The sequence below is a fragment of the Aotus nancymaae genome, unplaced genomic scaffold, assembly GCF_030222135.1.
Source record: "Aotus nancymaae isolate 86718 unplaced genomic scaffold, 86718_ANA_hifiasm-v0.15.2.pri h1tg000003l, whole genome shotgun sequence".
Classification (NCBI taxonomy): Eukaryota; Metazoa; Chordata; class Mammalia; order Primates; family Aotidae; genus Aotus; species Aotus nancymaae.
This window is the reverse complement of record NW_026988414.1, coordinates 3,110,930-3,131,997: the sequence shown is the minus strand read 5'-3', so window position 1 is coordinate 3,131,997 and position 21,068 is coordinate 3,110,930. Positions and strand designations below refer to the sequence as shown.

Sequence of the window (21,068 nt, the reverse complement as noted above, 5' to 3'; positions counted from 1 at the left end):
GGCAGTTGAATCAGAAGGGCTGAGGACAGCTGGGAACACACCCTGCCTCCAGCAAACCTCGTGGTTCTGTCATCTGCCTGCCCCTCACCCAGCCTAACCCTTCTGAACCAGAAGCTTGGGCTGCAGTCACTGCTTACCCCCTGCCCACCCCACGACCTGGCCCAAGCAGCAGCTCCCAGAGCGGTGGCCCAGCAAATAACAGCTTGACTGGGGGCCAAGGCTCTTGAGGGCTGAGCAGTGTCCCCATGCTCACTCCTGAAACACTTTGTCCCTTCGCCATTCAGAGGGCATCATTTTGGGGAAGGCAGTGGCTGGTTTTTCAGAGCCAGAGAGTGGCCCTGCCAGCTGCTAGGCAGGGCGGGCTGAGAAGGGTGGTGTGCAGGTGTTGTTCTGACCTCACCTCCACTGTGCCAGCCCGACTTGAGATGCGAAGTATCTTAGGCTTGGGGGTGGGTAACAGGAGGCATCTCTCTCACTCCAGCCCCTTCCTCTTCCTAAGATACCCGTGTCTTCAACCTTCCTCTAAGCTCCGGACGGATGCGTTAATTCCCTTCCATAATCCTCCCAGGACCTAGAGGCTTTCAGATCGGGGCTGGGAGGGGCCCAGACAGTTCTCCCCAGGACCTCTTCCACCTTTGGAATGCCCATCACCTGGGGGAGGGGAGTGTCCCACGTCCCCCAGACACATCCTGCATTCCACTTTATCCAGATTGAGGCCTAGAGAGGGGCAGAAGTCCCTTAGAGTCACAGGGAATGGCAGCGCCTGGACTGATACTCTGCCCAGCTTCTTTGCCTGACCCTCTCAGAACATAACTTCCGGGCACCTGGTAAGCAGTGGTGGGGGGTGGTTTCCAGAAAGAAACGCAGAGGGAGCAGACAAAAACCTTGGAGATGGGAAAGGGCAAATCCTGGATTCGTTGTGGGGGTGGGGGAGATTAGCCTGGAGGTCACAGGCTGATCTGGCAGTGTCTCTGGGAAGAGGGTTGGGGGGTAGGATCGGGTTTTCTCCGGGTAGGGAAGGGTTAAGTCCTCCCAAGCTCCTAAACTTTCTCCTCCCCACCCGGAGGCAGCACCTAGAAGCCGCCCAGTGCCCCGAGCTGTCTCCATGGCCTGCCTGAGCCCCACGCAGCTCCAGAAGGTAGGAGCCTGCAGGTGGGGACTGGGAGGGTCATGGGGTGCTGGAGGGGTCACCATGGTAGTCCCGGTGCTCAACCCACCCCTTGCCCCATTTTACCGAGGAGGAAACTGAAGTCCAGAGGAGCGTGTTCCCAACCACAACCCCTGACTTCACACACAGCCCGGGGTGTCCAGATCACAGGACGCAGGTTTGGCTGGGGTAGGGACGTGTGTGTTTGACCAAAACAAGAATAAAGCCTCGGAACCCGGCAGTTCCGCCCGGGCTGGAATCGGCAACGAGGGGGGCGGGGGCAGCGCCCAGGAGGGCGGGGCTCGCGAGAAAGGCCCAGGTTCGTCCAATCACAAAAGGCTACCACGTGGGAATTAGAAAAGCACAGCATTTAAAAAAAAATCACTCAAACATTCCTACGCTGAGACTTAATATTTTCGTATACAGCTCTAGAAATTTTCTTCAATTATAACAGCTACCACGAATCAAGTGCTGGACAAGTGTTTTTCTGAGAGGGTGGGGAGGAGACAGGGTCTCGCTACAGGCACACGCCCCCCCCAACACACACGAGTTCATTTTTTTATTTTATTTTATTTTTATTTTTTGCACGATATCGGCTCACTGCAATCTCCACCTCCTGGGTTCAAGCAATTCTCCTGCCTCAGCCTCCTGAGTAGCTGGGAGTACAGGTGTGCACCACCATACCCAGCTAATTTTTTTTTGTATTTTTAGTAGAGATGGGTTTTCGCCATGTTGGCCAGGATGGTCTCCATCTCCTGACCTCGTGATCCACCCGCCTCGGCTTCCCAAAGTGCAGGGATTGCAGGTGTGAGCCACCGCAACCGGCTATTTTTATTTTTTTTTTAGACGGAGTTTCATTTTCATCACCCAGGCTGGAGTGCAATGGTGCGATCTCCACTCACTGCAACGTCTGCCTCCTGGGTTTTTAGTAGAGACAGGGTTTCACCATGTTGGCCAGGCTGGTCTTGAACTCCTAACCTCAAGTGATCCGCCTCCCTCAGCCTCTCAAAGTGCTGGGATTACAGGTGTGAGCCACTGCGCCAGACCTATTTTTATTTTTGTAGAGATGGGGTCTCATCACTATGTTGCCCAGGCTGGTCCTGAGCTCCTGAGCTAAAGCGATCCTCTTGCCTTGGCCTTCCAAAATGCTGGGACAACAAGGCATGAGCTGCCGCGCCCAGCCTGCCAGGTTCAATAAAAGAGGCTGTACTGTCATCCTCATTTGGTAGCCTGAGGGCCAGAAAGAGGAGGGAACTTACTTGCCCAAGTTCTCACAGTGGCCAGATAATCATTTATAGCCAATCATTTTTTTTTTTTTAATTTTCATCTCACAGTATATCAGGCTCATTCCCATGAGAGTAATTATGTTTCAGCCGGGCATAGTGGCTCACGCCTATAATCCAAGCACTTTGGAGGCCAAGGCAGGCAGATCACCTGAGGTCAGGAGTTCAAGACCAGCCTGACCAACATGGTGAAACCCTGTCTTTACTTAAAAAAAAAAAATGTAAAAAAAAGAGAGTAAATATGTTTCTACATGATTTTTATCAGCTGTGTTGTGTTCCAGATAGATAAACTGTGCTCTGTTGAACTGATCACCTTGAGCTGAGTGTTTCGGTTACTCCCCACTTAGTGCTGTCATTAACAAGGCTCAGTGAATATCCCCATATGTATATCTTTGCTCCCCTATTGACTAATCGTCCTAAAAGAATTCCTAGCTGTGGCTCACGTCTATAATCCCAATCCACTTTGGGATGCCAAGGTGGAAGGATCGCTTGAACCTAGGAATTCAAGACCAGCTTGGGCAATATAACAAAACCCCATCTCTACAAGAAAAATAAAATTGGGATGCCCAGTTCTGGCTTCCACACACCATTCATGACCACCCACCATGGGCCCTACAGCTCTGCTTGTTAGGAATCAGTCACATTGGTATCAAGCTGAAAATTGCCTCCTAGGGAACTGGGCCAACCACAGCCACCTGTGCATACCCTTAATCCAGTAAATACACAAATACACTGCTGGAAGGACACAGGGTGTCCTTAACTGGGAACCAAGCACTTTGTGGGTGTGTGCAGTAGGTGACTTTCTTTGTGTGTGTGTGTCTTTGAAATGGAGTCTTCTTGCTTGGTCTTCCAGGCTGGAGTGCAGTGGTGTGATCTCAGTTCACTACAAACTCCGCTTGCTGGGTTCAAATGATTCTCCCGCCTCAGTCTCTGGAGTAGCTGGGATTAGAGGCACCTGTCACCACACCTGGCTAATTTTTATATTTTTAGTAAAGACAGGGTTTCGCCATGTTGGCCAGGGTAATCTGCAACTCCTGACCTCAAGTGATCTGCCCACCTCAGCCTCCCAAACTGCTGAGATTATAGGCATGAGCCACCATGCCCAGCATTAGGTGACTTTCAGTGTCCCTGTAGGGGCTAAGACTTGGTAACCCTCTGCAGGCAAACGTGCAGATATTCATTCCCTCCTTTATCTCTCTCAAGAGCCTCAGAGTAACAGGACCAGAGGCAAATCAGAAGAAACCATCTGCTTCCCCTCCATGGCTGCTGCTGTGCTCAGGATAAGACCCAGCTCCCAGCCTGGCCCAGCCCCTGCCATCCTCCTGCCTCCTCTTCCACCCTTCCCCTCACTCTGCCTCATCCATTCCCAATTCCTTATGTTCCTCCCAAATTCAGGGGCTTCCCATATCCTGCTCCCTCTGTCTGGAATGCTCTTCCCTTGTCCCACTGGTTCCCTCTTGAAATGTCACTCCCTGAGAGCTGCTGCCCCAAGCACCTTCTCCTTCCCAGACAGTGTACTCTAGCTGCTTCTGCCTTCAGCACTCAGTTTGTGACAGTAAATTTACCTGTGTGATTAGCGTAATGCTGGTCTCCTTCACTAGACTGTAGGCACCGTGAGGGCAGGCATCATGGCTGACTTGCTCATAGCCATGTTTTCAGCTTCTAAAACCGTGTCTTAGACACAGTAGATAATCAACATTAGTTGAATAAATGAATAAGGTTGTGTTTCCAGGTGACCCAAGCCTATTGGACAGGAAGGACAGGGACAACTTCCCCTTCCTGCTCCTTTTTCTTTTTTCTGTTTTTTTTGTTTTGTTTTGTTTTTGTTTTGAGACAGAGTTTCGCTCTTGTTGCCCAGGCTGGAGTGTAACAGCGTGATTTTGGCTCACTGAGACCTCTGCCTCCTGGGTTCAAGTGATTCTCCTGCCTCAGCCTCCCAAGTAGCTGGGATTATAGGCATGCACCACCAAGCCTGGCTAATTTTTTGTATTTTTAGTAGAGATGGGGTTTCTCCATGTTGGTCAGGCTGGTCTCAAACTCTCCACCTCAGGTGATCCGCCCTCCTTGGCATCCCAAAGTGCTGGGATTAAAGGCGTGAGTCACCTCACCCAGCCTCCTTTTTCTTTTTTCTTTTTTTTTTTGAGATGTAGTCTCTCTCTGTTGCCAAGGCTAGAATGCAGTGGTGCGATCTCTGCTCACTGCAACCTCTGCCTCCTGGGTTCAGGTGATTCTCCTGCCTCAGTCTCCCAAGTAGCTGGGACTATGGGCATGCACCACCATGCCCAGCTGATTTTTATATTTTTAGTAGAGATGGGGTTTCACCATATTGGCCAGGCTTTCCTTGAACTCCTGACCTTAAGTGATCGCCTGCCTCAGCCTCCCAAAGTGCTGGGATTACAGGCATGAGCCACTGCACCTGGCCTCACTACTTTTTCTTTCATTCAAGTGGCCAATATTGACTGCTCTTTGCTGGGTGCCAGACTCCATGCCTGGGGTAGAGGACAGGGCTGTGAACAAGATACCTGGTCCCATCTTTACATAGCTGCAGGGTTGAGGGAAGGGTCAGGCAGAGGACTGGGAAAGCCTGAGTCCCAATCCTGCCTGCAGTTCCAAGAGGATGGATTCCTGGTGCTGGAAGGATTCTTGTCTGCAGAAGAGTGTGTGGCCATGCAACAGAGGATTGGCAAGATAGTGGCTGAAATGGATGTTCCTCCCCACTGCCGTACAGAATTCTCCACCCATGAAGAGGAGCAGCTTCGAGCCCAGGTAGGTACCTGGGGCACATGAGGATGGGATGTGATCTTTGAGGAAGGGCTCGGTCCTGGCCAGAGCAGCAGCATGAAGGGAGGATCCCAAGGCTCCGGGGTGCCAGGCCAAGCCCCTTACACACCTTTCCCTTGGTCCTCACTATGAAGTCATCAAGTAGGCATTATTGTCCCCATTTTTTTTTTTTTTTTTGAGACAGAGTCTTACTCTGTTGCCCAGGCTGGAGTGTAGTGGCACAATCTCAGCTCACTGCAACCTCCGCCTCCCAGGTTCAAGTGATTCTCCTGCCTCAGCCTCCTGAGTAGCTGGGATTACAGCTGCCTGTCACCGCACCTGGCTAATTTTTGTATTTTTAGTAGAGATGAGGTTTCATCATGTTGGTCAGGATGGTCTTGAACTCTCGACCTCAGGCGATCCACCCGCCTCAGCCTCCCAAAGTGCTGAGATTACAGGCTATTGTCCCCATTAGACAGGTGGGGAAAATAAGGTTCGGATCACTTGCCCCAAGCCACAGTTAGTAATGGACATAATCAGGATTTCAGCCCAGATCTGTCTGATACTAAGTCCCTGCTGTTCCCCGCTCGGCTTTACTTTCTGTTTTCTGGCCACCAAAGTCCACTTTATGGCCAGCCATCTGGAATAAACCCAGTGGTCTGGAAGGCCCCCACCTGTATAAGTGATAGCCCCCTATGAGACTAGGAACTCAGATTTTCTGCCTCCAATGACAGAATGGGTCACATGGTAGAACCCAGCAGTTTTTGATGGGTAAGTTGAAGACTCTGGGGTCTCCCACAGAGTTCTCTTGACCCTTCACAGTTGGAGTTTATTATGCGCCTGCCAGCAGTGCCTGGGCCACGTGCAATCTGGCACTCACACTGAGGAGCACCTGCCATCTGGTGGGCATAAGGGGAATTACAACAGCCGGCAGCCATACCAGGACATGGGGAGAATGGAGTCTTGAGAAGGAAAAAGCCTGTTAAGGAATGATAGTTTCCTCCAAAAAGCTGGTCCCATTTGCTGCACATCTGCCTTCTGTTGGGGAGATATTGGGGGCAGCACAGACAGGTCCTGCAGCCAGAGACAGGCAGGTCATCCAAGGGTTCCTAGGAGTAAGAAGGGCTGAATCCTGTGCCCTCCAAGCTGCCTTCAAAGACTGATGGGTTATGGGGTGGGAAGAATGTGAGACTAAAGCTGATATGTTGACCGGGGGCGGTGACTCACACCTGCAATCCCAAAACTTTGGGAGGCCGAGGCAGGTGGATCACCTGAGGTCGGGAGTTTGAGACCAGCCTGGCCAACATGGCAAAACCCCATCTCTACTGAAAATACAAAAATCAGCTGGGCCTGGTTGCACGTGCCTATAATCCCAGCTACTTGGGAGACTAAGACAAGAGAATCATTTGAACCCAGAAGGCAGAGGTTGCAGTGAGCCGAGATAGCGCCACTGTACCCCAGCCTGGGCAACAGAGCAATACTCTATCTCAAAAAAAAAAAAAGATTAGCTGGGTATGGCAGTGGGTGCTTGTAATCCCAGCTATTTGGGAGGTTGAGACAGGAAAATCACTTAAACCCGGGAAGCAGAGGTTGCAGTGAGCTGAGATCGTGCCACTGCACTCCAGCCTGGGCAACAAAGCAAGACTCCTATCTAAAAAAAAAAAAAAGAAAAAAAAAAGAAAAAAACTGGTATATCTTGGTTTATAATGCGTGCAAAGAAAAGAGCTTGGCATGGTGCCCAGCACTCAATAACATCCTCAAATTCACTCTTGATACTGTGAGAAAGAAAAAAGATCAGTGGGCGTCCTGTCTCATTCTCTTGGGTTACCTCCAGCTTTCCTTGTCTGACTTATTTTACAACATTGTGAGTTGGATCAAACTGATAATAATGCACGATACCTGTCCAAGCAGGGGGTCAGTGCCACTCTGTTCCAGTCACGTCGCCCTGAACTGGGTCCTGGGGAATGCAATTATTGCCCTGTGGATAGAACGGTTGGGCAGCTGGGTGTGGCGGCTCATGCCTGTAATCCCAGCATTTTGGGAGGCCAAGGAGGGAGGATTGCTTGAGCCCAGGAGTTCCAAACCAGCCTGGTCAACAAATTGAGACCTCTGTCTCTACAAAAAAAAATTTTTTTTAATTAGCTGGGCATGCTGGTATATTCCTGTGGTCCCAGCTACATGGGAGGCTGAGGCAGAAGATCACTCACGTCCAGGAAGTTGAGGTTGCAGTGAGCTATGATCTTGACATTGCACTCCAGCCTAGATGACAGAGCAAGACCCTGTCTCAAAAAAAAGGACAGTTTGCATCTATCTCTAAATTCATTTCAAGGGCTGGGCATGATGGCTTACACCTGTAATCCCAGTACTTCAGGAGGCTGAGGCAGGCAGATTGCTGGAGGTTGGTAGTTCAAAACCAGCCTGGGCAACATGGTGAAACCCAGTCTCTACCAAAAATACAAAAATTAGCTGGGCATGGTGGCGGGCACCAGTGGTCCCAGCTACTTGGGTGGCTGAGGCAGGAGAATTGCCTGAATCCAGGAGGCAGAGGTTGCAGTGAGCCGAGATCTCACCATTGCATTCTAGCCTGGGTGACAGAGAGAGACTTTGTCTAAAAAAATAATAATAATCATTTCCTTATTCCTTAGTATCTATATATGTGTGTGTGTGTGATTCTTGGAATTCTCCTTTGAACCAGTTGTAACATCTTACTGTTTCCCTCATGAAATAACAAACTCAGTAAAATCCTTGACATATGCTTAGCATCATTATGTTTAATTTTTTTTTTTTTTTTTTTTTTTTGAGACGGAGTTTCGCTCTTGTTACCCAGGCTGGAGTGCAATGGCGCGATCTCGGCTCACCGCAACCTCCGCCTCCTGGGCTCAGGCAATTCTCCTGCCTCAGCCTCCTGAGTAGCTGGGATTACAGGCACGCGCCACCGTGCCCAGCTAATTGTATTTTTAGTAGAGACGGGGTTTCACCATGTTGACCAGGATGGTCTCGATCTCCTGACCTCGTGATCCACCCGCCTCGGCCTCCCAAAGTGCTGGGATTACAGGCTTGAGCCACCTCGCCCGGTCTCATTATGTTTAATATTTTTATTGGCCAGGCATGGTGGCTCAAGCCTATAATCCCAGCACTTTGCAAAGCCAAGGCAGCAGGCAAATCGCTTGAGCTCAGGAGTTTGATACCAGCCTGGGCAACATGGTGAAACCCCGTCTCTCTCTCTCTTTTTTTTTTTTTATAAAGACAGGGTTTCACCATGTTGGTCAGGCTGGTCTTGAACTCCCGACCTCAGGTGATCCACCCGCCTTGGCCTCCAAAGTGTTTGGATTACAGGCGTGAGCCACCACGCCCGGCCGAAACCCCGTCTCTACAAAAAAAACTAGTCATGGCTGGATGTGGTGGCTCACACCTGTAATCCCAGCACTTTGGGAGGCCAAGGCAGGCAGATCACTTGAGCCCAGGGGTTCGACACTAGCCTCAGCAATGTGGCAAAACCCTATCTCTACCAAAAATACAAGAAAGTTGAGAGCGGTGGTGTGTGTCTGTAATCCTGGTTACTTAGGAGGCTGAGACAGGAGGATTGCTTGAACCCAGGAGGTGGAGGTTGCAGAAAGCTGAGGTTGCACCACTGCACTCCAACCTGGGCAACAGAGTGAGACCCTGTTTCAAAAAAAAAAAAAAAAAAAAAATTAGTCAGGCATGGTGGTGTGAACCTGTAGTCCTAGCTACTTGGGAGGCTGAGGTGGAAGGATCACCTGAGCTCAGGAGGTCAAGGCTACAGTGAGCTGTGAGGTCAAGGCTACAGTGAGCTGTGATTGTGTTACACCATTGCACTCCAGCCTGGGCAACAGAACGAGACAGTCTCGCTCTCTTAAAAAAAAAAAAAAACAGCACCTCAATTTCTTCTTCTATAAAATGGGGATTATAATAGACACTGCCTCTCTGGGTTTGGGGAGGCTCAGTGAGATACACACATCCAGGCATGTCTCGGAGGTATTTTAGGTTCAGTTCCAGACCACTGCAATAAAGCCAGGGTTTTTTTGTTTTGTTTTGTTTTTGTTTTTTGAGATGGAGTCTTCCTCCCATCACACAGGCTGGAGTGCTGTGGTGTGATCTCAGCTCGCTGCAGCCTCCACCTCCCAGTTTCAAGCAATTCTCCTTACTCAGCTTCCCAAGTAGCTGGGATTACAGGCATGCACCACGACGTCCAGCTAATTTTTTATTTTTAGTAGAGACGGGGTTTTGCCACATTGGGCAGGCTGGTCTCGAACTCCTGACCTCAGGTGATCCACCTGCCTCAGCCTCCCAAAGTGCTGGGATTACAGGCGTGAGCCACTGTACCCACTTTCCCCCCTCTTTTTTGTGACAGAGTTTCGCCCTTGTTGCCCAGGCTGGAGTGCAGTGGTGCGATCTCTGCTCACTGCAACCTCTGCCTCCTGGGTTCAAGCTATTCTCCTGTCTCAGCCTCTCGAGTAGCTGGAATTACAGGTGCATCCCATCATGCCCGGCTAACTTTTGTAGAGATGGGATTTCATCATATTGGTCAGGCTGGTCTCAAACTCCTGACCTCAGATGATCTGCCTGCTTCAGCCTTCCAAAGTGCTGGGATTACAGGCATGAGTCACCTCACCTGGGCTGGGGAGGTCAGTTCCATTATTAATCATTATTCCCTTTTTTTTTTTTAAGATGGGGTTTCACCATGTTGGCCAGGCTGGTCTCGAACTCCCAACCTCATGATCCGCCCGCCTCGGCCTCCCAAAGTGCTGGGATTACAGGTGTGAGCCACCTTGCCCTATTCCTTTTTTCTGAGATGGAGTCTTGCTCTGTCGCCCAGGCTGGAGTGCAGTGGTGCAGTCTCCACTCACTACAATCCCTGCCTCTCAAGTTCAAGCAATTCTCCTGCCTCAGTCTCCCGAGTAGCTGGAACTACAGGTGCCCACCACCACGCTCAGCTAATTTTTGTATTTTTAATGAAGACAAAGTTTCACCATGTTGGCCAAGCTGGTCTCGAACGCATGGCCTCAACTGATCTGCCGCTTCAGCCTCCCAAAGTGCTGAGATTACAGGTGTGAGCCTCTAGCCCAGCCATTATTATTCCTTTTTCACAGATGAGAAAATCAAGGCTTGGAGATGTAAAACCAGGGGCCCAAGGCTACCAGGGAACCAGCCCTGTTGGACTCTAGCATTCGTGTTCTGAATAACAGTCTAGTGAAGTTTCCAAAAAGTTCCACGTTGGCTTCTTTGGGCTGTGCTTCCAGGCACTTGAAGTTCTGGTTCATTGTCTGTGCCTCAGTGGACAAGTCTGAGAAGCCCCTGGGGGTCTGTAGCCCTGTGGGGTAGGAAGCTTTTGAATGCACCTCCCTCTTTGCCAGGCCCACCTCTGACCCGGGATGCTATCTGTCTTCTGACGTCCTCTTTCCACAGGGCAGCACAGACTATTTCTTGACCAGTGGTGACAAGATTCGATTCTTCTTTGAGAAAGGCGTTTTTGATGAGAAAGGTTTGGAGCTGGGTCCCTAGAGCTGGAGAGGAGCATGGTGAGGGTTGGCTGGATGTGGGTATCTGCCCCCAGGGCTGGAAGCGTGCTGAGGCCAGCTGCCCATGGAAGGATAGACATCAGTTCTCTGCCTTTGTCTGTTCTTTGTGCCACAGGAAATTTCCTGGTCCCTCCAGAGAAATCCATCAACAAAATTGGCCATGGTGAGCAGGGGCTTGGGGGTGCAGGAAAGAAAATGGGGGAACTGGCTGGGAGTGGTGGCTCACGCTTGTAATCCTAACACTTTCGGAAGTCAAGTTGGGGATCATTTAAGATCAGGAGTTCATCAGGGAGGATCTGTAAAAAGAAAAAAAAAAAAAGGAGTTCAAGACCAGCCAGGCCAACACGGTGAAAACCCATCTCTACTAAAAATACGAAAATTGGCCAGGCGTGGTGGCTCACGCCTGTAATCCCAGCACTTTGGGAGGCTAAGGCAGGTGGATCACAAGGTCAGGAGTTAAGACCAGCCTGGCCAAGATGGTGAAATCCCGTCTCTAATAAAAATACAAAAATTAGCCGGACGCGGTGGCAGGCACCTGTAATCCCAGCTACTTGGGAAGCTGAGGCAACAGAATCATTTGAACCTGGGTGGCGGAGGTTGCAGTGAGCTGAGACTGCAACACTGCACTCCAGCTTGGGGTGATAGAGTGAGACTGTCTCAAAAAAACAAAACAAAACAAAACAAAAATTAGGTGGGTGTAGTGGTGCACACCTGTAGTCTCAGCTACTCAGGAGGCTGAAGCAGGAGAATTGCTTGAACCTAGGAAGGGAATGTTGAAGTGAGCCGAGATCGTGCCATTGCACTCCAGCATGGGTGACAGAGACAGAGTGAGACACTGCTCAGAAAAAAAAAAAGAAAAGAAGAAGAAGAAAAAAAAAGAAAATGGAGGAACTGAGGCCTGAAGAGTTTAGGAGCTTTAATGAAAGCCCATAGTGGCCAGGCTCAGTGGCTCACGCCTGTAATCCCAGCACTTTGGGAGGCCAAGGTGGGCAGTTCACCTGAAGTCAGGAGTTCGAGACCAGCCTGACCAACATGGTGAAACCCTGTCTCTACTAAAAATACAAAATTAACTTGATATTGTGGTGCATGCCTGTAATCCCAGCTACTCAGGAGGCTGAGGCAGGAGAATCACTTGAATCCAGGAGGTGGAGGTTGCGGTGAGCTGAGATTGCAGCACTGCATTCCAGCCTAGGCAACAAGAGTGAAACTCCATCTCAGAAAAAAAAGAAAAAGAAAGCCCATAGTAAGTTAGTGGTCAGGCAGATGGCATTTCTGGCTGCAGGCTCCCCTCTGGTCCTGTGCAAATCATGACACTGCTCCACGGCACTGGGGATCCAGGGTCCACTTGATCCCCCCCCAACAGATGGGCATATGCAGGCTTTTCCACTCTACTGCCCAGCGTGGGGGGCTCCTAGGTCCAGTGCTCCCTGGAGTCACCATAAGGGGCACCTGACCTGCTGACAGGGTCCCGATTCTGAGACCCCAAAGCCAAGTAAGAAAACCCTCACTTTTTTTCTTTAGGATCATACATTATAATTTGTTATGTAGACTGTTTATTTATTTATTTATTTATTATTTTTGAAACGGAGTTTCGCTCTTGTTGCCCAGGCTGGAGTGCAATGGCACGATCTTGGCTCACCGAAAGCTCTGCTTCCCAGGTTCAAGTGATTCTCCTGCCTCAGCCTTCTGAGTATCTGGGACTGAGGTATGCGCCACCACACCCAGGCAATTTTTGTGTTTTTAGTAGAGACGGGGTTTCTCCATTTTGGTCAGGTTGGTCTCAAACTCTCGACCTCAGGTGATCCACCCACCTGGGCCTCCCAAAGTGCTGGGATTACAGGCGTGAGCCACCGTGCCTGGCCGCTTATTTATTTTTTTAAATAAAATTGAGATGAGGTCTTGCTATGTTGCCTAGGCTGGTCTTGAACTCTTGGGCTCAAGTGATCCTCCTGCCTCGGCCTCCCAAAATGCTGGGATTACAGGCATAAGCCATTGTGCCTGGCCTAGAATGCTTCTTGTTAAACCTGAAGTTACATCGTGGTAGGCTTGTAGGCAAGCTATGGTAAAATACACTTAAGATTTACCATACCATCATCACCATTTTAAAGTACGCAGCTCAGTGGCATTAAATCCATTCAGTCTTATGTTTATGACAATGAGGGACTATCCCATGCCAGGCCCTGGGCTGTCACTGCACATTCATTAGCCCATCAAGCCCCACAGCAGCCCTGCCTCCCAGGTTCCTCTAATCCTCATTTGACAAAACAGGAAACAGGCTTTTGGGAGAGACATGGTTACCCGAGGTCACACAGAGCAAGTGGTGGTACCGAGACTGCCACCACATGATTGGCCCCTTGGAGCCCTTAGTCGTCTGTGAGGGGTGGGGAGTCGGGGCTGGACTGAGCTTCCCAGATGCCCAGAAGGTCAAGAACAAGGGCATGGATGGCATAGGGCCTGGGGCAGGGGAGGGGGCTCCCGTGGGGCCCATTACTCGGTTATAAACAAGCAGAAGGGTTAATACGTACAAAACAGGTGAGAATGTCCAAGTGAGCCTGAGTGTGGGTGCCCAGAGCTGGGTGTGGAGGGCCACGTGGGCCTGAGACGGGCCGTCAGCCTCCTCCCCTCCTGCAGCTCTGCACGCCCACGACCCCGTCTTCAGGAGCATCACACACTCCCCCAAGGTGCAGGTGAGCAGAGGTGGGGGTGAGGGCCAGGAGGGTGGGCCATGTGTGCGGCAGGTTGGCAGCATGACCTTTGCTCCCCTCCAGGCCTTGGCCAGAAGTCTGGGCCTCCAGATGCCCGTGGTGGTGCAGAGCATGTACATCTTTAAGGTGAGCTCCGTGTCCTCTCCCGGCCTCAGTTTACCATCTGTATAATGGACAGACAGCTCATACCAAGTCCTTCCTTACCATGGGCCAAAAGTTGCTGGAATTATGATGCTGGTGGGAGAATGCGGAAAATCGGTCTCCTCTGGCTAAAGTACCTGGCATTTAGTTGATGCTCAGTTAAAATTTGGTGATAGGAGAGAGGGTCATCCCCAGGCCTCCCTCCTCCCTTCTTTGCCAATTGAAATGCTGTGCTCCCCGCTTTCAAGGCCCCACTCAGTGCCACTTCATCTAAGAAGCCTTCAAGAACCCCTGAGAAAAGAGGGGCCTGTCTGACTCTAGGGCTGGAAGGCTCAACCACTGGCCTGTTCCTAGCCTCTCCTTCCAGTCCTTGCCTCGTTCTGCTTTGTGATCTTGTTAAGCATGTGTGTGCTTGCAGATGCTGGGAACTCCTTCTTGGGTCGGGGGAGGGTTTCTCTTTGCATCCCTCCTGGGTCTGGCACACAATAGGTGCTCAGCAGCTGGGTGTGGACGTGAAATCCTGGCAGGAAAATCCCAGAACTTTGGGAAGCCAAGGAGGGCGGATCACCTGAGGTCGGGAGTTCGAAACCAGCCTGCCCAACATGGTGAAATGGAGCAAGCCCTGCTCCTCTCCACTCTCCTCTGTCCTCACCAGGCTTTTTCTGTCTCTTGCAGCAACCTCACATTGGCGGTGAAGGTGAGCTGAGAGCTGCGGGCCCCTGAAAAGGCCATGGGTGGGACATCTAAGCCAGCAGTGGCTGTCAGATCTTTAGAAGGAGGGGAAGCGTTTGCTGCTGTAGGAGCCTGGGCCAGAGAGGAAGAGCCGCCTTCCATTCCTTCCTCTGTTAGTTACTTGGCAGAGAAACCTTGCGCTCTAGGCATAGTGGGTCCTGAACTTGACAGCAACCCCTGGCTGGTTAAAAGTACAGATTTCCTAGGCCAGATGTGGTGTCTCATGCCTGTAATCCCAGCATTGTGGGAGGCCGAAGCAGGAGGATCATCTGAGGTCAGGAGTTCAAGACCAGCCTGGCAACCATGCTGAAACCCCATCTCTACTAAAAATACAAAAATTAGCCAGGGATGGTGGCTCCTACCTGTAGTCCCAGCTACTCTGGAGGTGGAGGGACGAGAATTGCTTTAACACAGGAAGTGGAGGTTGCAGTGAGCCAAGATCACACCACTGCACTCCAGCCTGAGCGACAGAGTGAGACTCTGTCTTAAGAATAAACAAACACCAAACCAAAACAAAAGAAGCAGATTCCTAGGCCCTAGTCACTGAAATCTTGAGCCTGTAGGGCTGCATGGGCCTGGGAATCTTTTTTTTTTTTGAGATGGAGTCTCTCTCTGTTGCCTAGGCTGGAGCGCAGTGGCACAATCTGGGCTCACTGAAACCTCTGTTTCCCGAGTTCAAGCGATTCTCCTGTATCAGACTCCCCAATAGCTGGAATTACAGGTGCCCACAACCACGCCCAGCTAATTTTTTGTATTTTTAGTAGAGACGGGGTTTCTTCATGTTGGCCAGGCTGGTCTCAAACTCCTAACCTCAGGTGATCCACCCACCTCAGCCTCCCAAAGTGCTGGGATTACAGGCGTGAGCCACCACCGGGCCCAGCCCCGGAATCTGTATTCCTTTTTCTTCTTTTTTTTTGTGAAACGGAGTCTCACTCTGTCGCCAGGCTGGAGTGCAGTGGCGCAATCTCAGCTCACTCCAACCTCCACCTCCCAGGTTCAAGCGATTCTTCTGCCTGAGCCTCTTGAGTAGCTGGGACTACAGGGATGCGCCACCAGGCCTGGCTAATTTTTTGTATTTTAGTAAAGACAGGGTTTCACCATGTTGGTCAGGATGGTCTCAATCGCCTGACCTTGTGATCTACCTGCCTCAGTCTCCCAAAGTGCTGGGATTACAGGTGTGAGCTACCGCACCCAGGTTGTTTTTTTTTTCTCAGCTCACTCCAACCTTTGCCTTCCAGGTTCAAGCGATTCCCCTGCCTCAGCCTCCCAAGTAGCTGGGATTACAGGCGCCCACCACCACGCCTGGCTAATTTTTTGTATTTTAGTAGAGACAGGGTTTCACCGTTTTAGCCAGGATGGTCTCTATCTCCTTACCTCGTGATCCCCCCGCCTCAGCATCTCAAAGTGTTGGGATTACAGGTGTGATCCACTGCACCCAGCCTGATTTTTGTATTTTTAGTAGAAATGGGGTTTCACCATCTTGGCCAGGCTGGTCTTGAACTTCTTTTTTTTGAGACATATTCTCAACTCTGTCGCCCAGGCTGGAGTGCAGTGGTGTGATCTCGGCTCACTGTAACCTCTGTCTCTCAGGTTCAAGCAATTCTTCTGCCTCAGTGCCCCCACCCCCAGTGGCCGACTCTACAGGCACATGCCACCAAACCTGGCTAATTTTTTTTTTTTTTTTGAGACAGAGTCTTGCTCTGTCGCTCAGGCTGGAGTGTAGTGGTGCAAACTCAGCTCACCGTAATCTTTACCTCCCAAGTTCAAGCGATTCTCCTGCCTTAGTCTCCTGAGTAGCTGGGATTGCAGGCACACGTAACCATGCCTGACTAATTTTTGTATTTTTAGTAGAGACAGGTTTCACCATGTTGGTCAGACTGGTCTCGAACTCCTGACCTCGTGATCTGCCCGTCTCAGCCTCCCAAAATGCTGGGATTATAGGCGTGAGTCACCGCGCCTGGCCATAGTCTTGGACTTCTGATCTTGTGACCCACCCGCCTCACCCCGCAAAGTGCTAGGATTATAGGCGTAAGCCACCATGCCTGGCCTTGAAATATTTGTATTTATTTTTTTTGGACAGGAAGTAAATTTATTGGTGAATATTAAGAGGGGATAGCACAGTGGAAGCCCGTGGCAGGAATTTGTATTTGTATTTGTATTTCTTTTTATTTTTTTTATTTTTTTGGTTAATTCAGTCCCAGTAGAGACTGCCAAAAATTGCCAACACTGACTATATTTCAAGTTGTCAAGGCGGGATATTGGGAAAAGTTTTCAATGGGCAATAACTGCGCCTCGGATAAGCCTTGTTGGCTACGATACTGCACTGTGCAAAGTTAGGAATCCGTATTTCTAACAAGTTCCCTGGAGGACTACTTCAGCATGAAAATTGCTGATCTAGTTCCACGCCCTACCTCATGCAGTCACTCTTTACAGCCCCCCTGGTAGGTGATTATTCACTTCTACTCAAATACCTCTGGTGCCAGGGAGCTCACCCTCTTTCAGGAAGCCCTTTCCTTCCTTGCATGAGCCCAAGTAGGCCTCCTTGTGATCACCCCCTCCTTCCACCATCAGCCTGAGGGTAGTTCCCCAAAGGGATGACCATCCCCACCCTCAGCCTTCTGTGCCTGAATCCAGCCCCCAGTTCCTTCCTCCACTCCCGGGAAGGAAGGAGGTGAGACAGCAGCCTGTTTATTCTGTTGCTAAGGACCACGTTCCTTTGTTCGGTGGTTCTCCATCCTACCTGTGCTCCAGCACCGTGTGGGGAGGTTTTTAAAAATGTGGATGTTGGCCAGGCACAGTGGCTTATGCCTATAATCCCAGCACTTTGGGAGGCCGAGGCAAGCGGATCACTTGAGGTCAGGAGTTCAAGACCAGCCTGACCAATGTGGTGAAACCCTGTATCTGCTAAAAATATGAAAATTAGCTGGGCGCAGTGGCGGATGCCTGTAATCCCAGCTACTTGGGAGGCTGAGGCAGGAGAATTGCTTGAACTTGGGAGGTGGAGGTTGCAGTTAGCCGAGATCGTGCCACTGCACTCCAGCCTAGTCGACAAAGCCAGACTCTGTCTCAGAAAATAGTAATAATAAAATAAATAAATAAAATAAAAATGTGGATGTCTGGTCATAGCATCGCCCTGCTTCACACCTGAACTTCCCAATCTTTTTTTTTTTTGAGAGGGAGTCTTGCTCTGTCGCCCAGGTTGGTGTGCAGTGGCACAATCTCAGCTAACTGCAACTTCTGCCTCCCGGGTTCAAGCAATTCTCCTGTCTCAGCCTCCAGAGTAGCTGGGACTATAGGTGCATGCCACCATACCTGGCTAATTTTTGTATGTTTAGTAGAGACGGGATTTTACCATGTTGGGGCTGGTCTTAAACTCCTGACCTCAGGTGATCTACCTGCCTCGGCCTCCCAAAGTGCTGAGATTATAGGTGTGAGCCACTGCACCCAGCCCCAGCTTCCCAATCTTATGCCCCTGGGTGAGCCATCTGGTGGCTGGGGGCCGCTTGTCCCTGGTTAAGAATGGTGGCTTGAGTTATCTTACTGGAATTAAACAGAAGCCCTACTTTATAGCAAGTAGTTACATTGTTGGCCCCTGTCTGAGCACTTTCCATACATCATCTCATTGAATCCTCCAGCACCCTGTGAGGTAGGTCGTTGTTGGAGCCACTTTACGGTTTAGGAAATTGAAGCTTTGAGAGGTGAAATCGCTTGCATTAGAGTCCTGGGCCAGGAAGTGATGAGATTCTGACTGATCATGGGAAGGCTGGCTCTGGAGGGTCCCCAGAGGACTGAGGAATGGGTAATGAGGCCAAGGTGAGGTGAGACCTGGGCTCCTTACCCCCAGTGGGCCTGCTGTAGTCTTCCCTCATCAGGATGCCACCTTCCTGTACACGGAGCCCCTGGGCCGGGTGCTGGGCGTGTGGATCGCGTTGGAGGACGCCACGCTGGAGAACGGCTGTCTCTGGTTCATCCCTGGCTCCCACACCAGTGAGGAACCCTGTCTCTTCTGCCCACTTGGACTCATCCCCTAGGGAGAGGGACCCTGAGAAAGGAGGAGTTTAAAGCTCTCCATCTTGTCCTGTAGGTGGCGTGTCAAGAAGGATGGTCCGTGCCCCTGCTGGCTCAGCGCCTGGTACCAGCTTCCTCGGGTCAGAGCCAGCCTGGGATAACAGCCTCTTTGTGCCCACCCCAGTGCGGAGAGGTAGGCAGATGCAGAGGGCGGAGAGGCAGGGGGCTGTATCTGTCGGTCTATGCTTGCTCAACTATGCAGTGTCCAGGAGGTTGCTCTTGGGGTCATCTGAGGGCAGTGAAGTCACAGAAAGAGGAGGGGCTGAATGGGCACTGGGAAGTCAGGAAGCAGCTGGGTTCCCTGCAAGTTGACCCAGATTACATTAGAATCCACTGCTACTTTTTTTTTTTTCTTTCTTGAGATGGAGTTTCGCTCTTGTTACCCAGGCTGGAGTGCAATGGCGCGATCTCGGCTCACCGCAACCTCCGCCTCCTGGGTTCAGGCAATTCTCCTGCCTCAGCCTCCTGAGTAGCTGGGATTACAGGCACGCATCACCGTGCCCAGCTATTTTTTTGTATTTTTAGTAGAGACGGGGTTTCACCATGTTGACCAGGATGGTCTCGATCTCTTGACCTCGTTATCCACCCGCCTCGGCCTCCCAAAGTGCTGGGATTACAGGCGTGAGCCACCGCGCCCGGCCCTTCACACTCTGCTACTTATGGGCTATTTCTCTGGGCAAATGACTGCCTCCCTGAGTCTTAATTTCCCCAAAGGTAAAGTGGGAAGTCACTGAGATGATAAATATGTTGACATAGAGTCCGCCTAGTGCACAGCAACTGCTCAACAAATGTTTGCTATTGGACGGGCCCTTTTCCTTATGAAAAGGGAAAACGAGTGTTGAACTCAGCATCACTGGAGAGGTCCCAGTGGACTGGCACAGTACAGATGGCTTCTGCTTGATCTTGCAAATACCTCAGGAGGAGAGGCCCTTCCCAAGGCTTGCCAAGGCCACAGGCTACAGCAGAGGGGACTTGATCCCAGAGGAACTCACATCTCAACAGCTTAGCTTCTGACCCTGTGGCAGGGTGCAGGTGCCTGAGCTTTCAGGGAGGGGAATGAGGATGGATGGGGGCCACAAAACTGCTGGAGGGAGGAGGCCCCATGTCCCTTCCTGCCCTGGGGAGGGGGATGTGGGGCTGGTGGCTTCCTGACCTGCTTGCGTCTCTGCCAGGGGCGCTGGTCCTCATCCACGGAGAAGTGGTGCACAAGAGCAAGCAGAACCTCTCCGGCCGCTCGCGCCAGGCCTACACTTTCCACCTGATGGAGGCCCCATGTCCCTTCCTGCCCTGGGGAGGGGGATGTGGGGCTGGTGGCTTCCTGACCTGCTTGGTCTCTGCCAGGGGCGCTGGTCCTCATCCACGGAGAAGTGGTGCACAAGAGCAAGCAGAACCTCTCTGGCCGCTCGCGCCAGGCCTACACTTTCCACCTGATGGAGGCGCCATGTCCCTTCCTGCCCTGGGGAGGGGGATGTGGGGCTGGTGGCTTCCTGACCTGCTTGCGTCTCTGCCAGGGGCGCTGGTCCTCATCCACGGAGAAGTGGTGCACAAGAGCAAGCAGAACCTCTCCGGCCGCTCGCGCCAGGCCTACACTTTCCACCTGATGGAGGCGTCTGGCACCACCTGGAGCCTGGAGAACTGGTAGGTGACAGGGTGGGTGTGTCACCCAACAGTCCCCTGGAGGCTAGGAGCAGTGACCCTGCACCTCAAGGTTATCTCCTCTGTCCTCTGCAGGCTCCAGCCAACAGCTGAACTGCCCTTTCCCCCACTGTACACCTAAAGGTTCTCGCAGGGTGGGAGCCCTGGACCCTCTCGGTGAAGCTGTGGGCTGCAAACACCAGCGCCTTGCTCGGCCTCCTGGTTGTAACAGGGAGGTCTCGGGCTTCCCTCTTGCCCCGTGGGCAGCAGGCTGGGCGGGGTCAGGGCTTCCCCAATATCTTCACCTGTCTGCCTCCCTACTGCCCCAACACAGCCTTGAGGAGGCCTCTCAGCCACCAAAGGGTTCTGGCCCCTTCTCACTCTCCTTTCCTCTCAGATGGAACTCTGGTTATTATGGTGTTAGACACTGAATAAAAATGACTTCAGAATGTAGCTTCCTGACTGAGCCTTCTTTCCCAAGCAGCACTGCTTTCCAGACAAGAAAACTGCCTTTCAGACGAGGTGCTAAAATGCATCCCAGCCCTGCTTGGTGTGGCTTGCATGATTTTATTTATTTATTTATTTATTTATTTATTTATTTATTTATTAAAAAGATGGGGTTTCACCATGTTGGTCAGGCTGGTCTTGAACTCCCGACCTCAGGTGATCCGCCCGCCTTGGCCTCCACAGTGCAAAGTGCGTGGATTACAGGTGTGAGCCACCACGCCCGGCCTATTTATTTATTTTTGATTTTTTTTTTTCGAGATGGAATCTTGCTCTGTTGCCCAGGCCGCAGTACAGTGGTGTGATCTCGGCTCACTGCAACCTCTGCCTCCAGGTTCAAGTGATTCTCCTGCCTCAGCCTCCTGAGTAGCTGGGATTACAGATGTGTGCCACCACTCCTGCCTAATTTTTGTATTTTTAGTAGAGATGGGGTTTCACCATGCTGGCCAGGCTGGTCTCAAACTCCTGATTTCAAGTGATCTGCCCACCTCGGCGTCCCAAAGTGTTGGGATTACAGGCGTCAGCCACCATGTCTGGCTGCATGATTTTAATA

General features: G+C 51.2%; 1 protein-coding gene and 1 non-coding gene across 2 annotated transcripts; one reads left to right on the top strand and one right to left on the bottom strand.

Moving 5' to 3' along the window:
• The first annotated feature begins 279 nt into the window (after positions 1 to 279).
• On the top strand, positions 280 to 20,464 carry PHYHD1 (phytanoyl-CoA dioxygenase domain containing 1). The gene is made up of 12 exons (XM_064377294.1): positions 280 to 827; positions 1,071 to 1,138; positions 5,038 to 5,196; positions 10,618 to 10,693; positions 10,846 to 10,893; positions 13,362 to 13,417; positions 13,499 to 13,561; positions 14,252 to 14,273; positions 18,167 to 18,295; positions 18,393 to 18,509; positions 19,549 to 20,014; positions 20,108 to 20,464. The coding sequence occupies exons 2-12, from the start codon at positions 1,106 to 1,108 to the stop codon at positions 20,151 to 20,153; spliced, it is 1,215 nt and encodes a 404-aa protein (XP_064233364.1). The 5' UTR covers positions 280 to 827; positions 1,071 to 1,105; the 3' UTR covers positions 20,154 to 20,464.
• On the bottom strand, positions 16,504 to 16,643 carry LOC135277505 (U4 spliceosomal RNA). Its single transcript, XR_010345110.1, has one exon. It is a non-coding gene; the product is annotated as a U4 spliceosomal RNA (small nuclear RNA).
• Positions 20,465 to 21,068: the final 604 nt, after the last annotated feature.

What these genes read in the sequence shown, in the direction of transcription:
- PHYHD1 (XM_064377294.1), top strand. Translation starts at nt 1,106, where the DNA reads ATGGCCTGCCTGAGCCCCACGCAGCTCCAGAAG. An exon ending in AGGAGCAGCTTCGAGCCCAG is followed by an intron (nt 5,197 to 10,617) that starts GTAGGTACCTGG and finishes CTCTTTCCACAG; the next exon opens with GGCAGCACAGACTATTTCTT. An exon ending in CATCAACAAAATTGGCCATG is followed by an intron (nt 10,894 to 13,361) that starts GTGAGCAGGGGC and finishes CCCCTCCTGCAG; the next exon opens with CTCTGCACGCCCACGACCCC.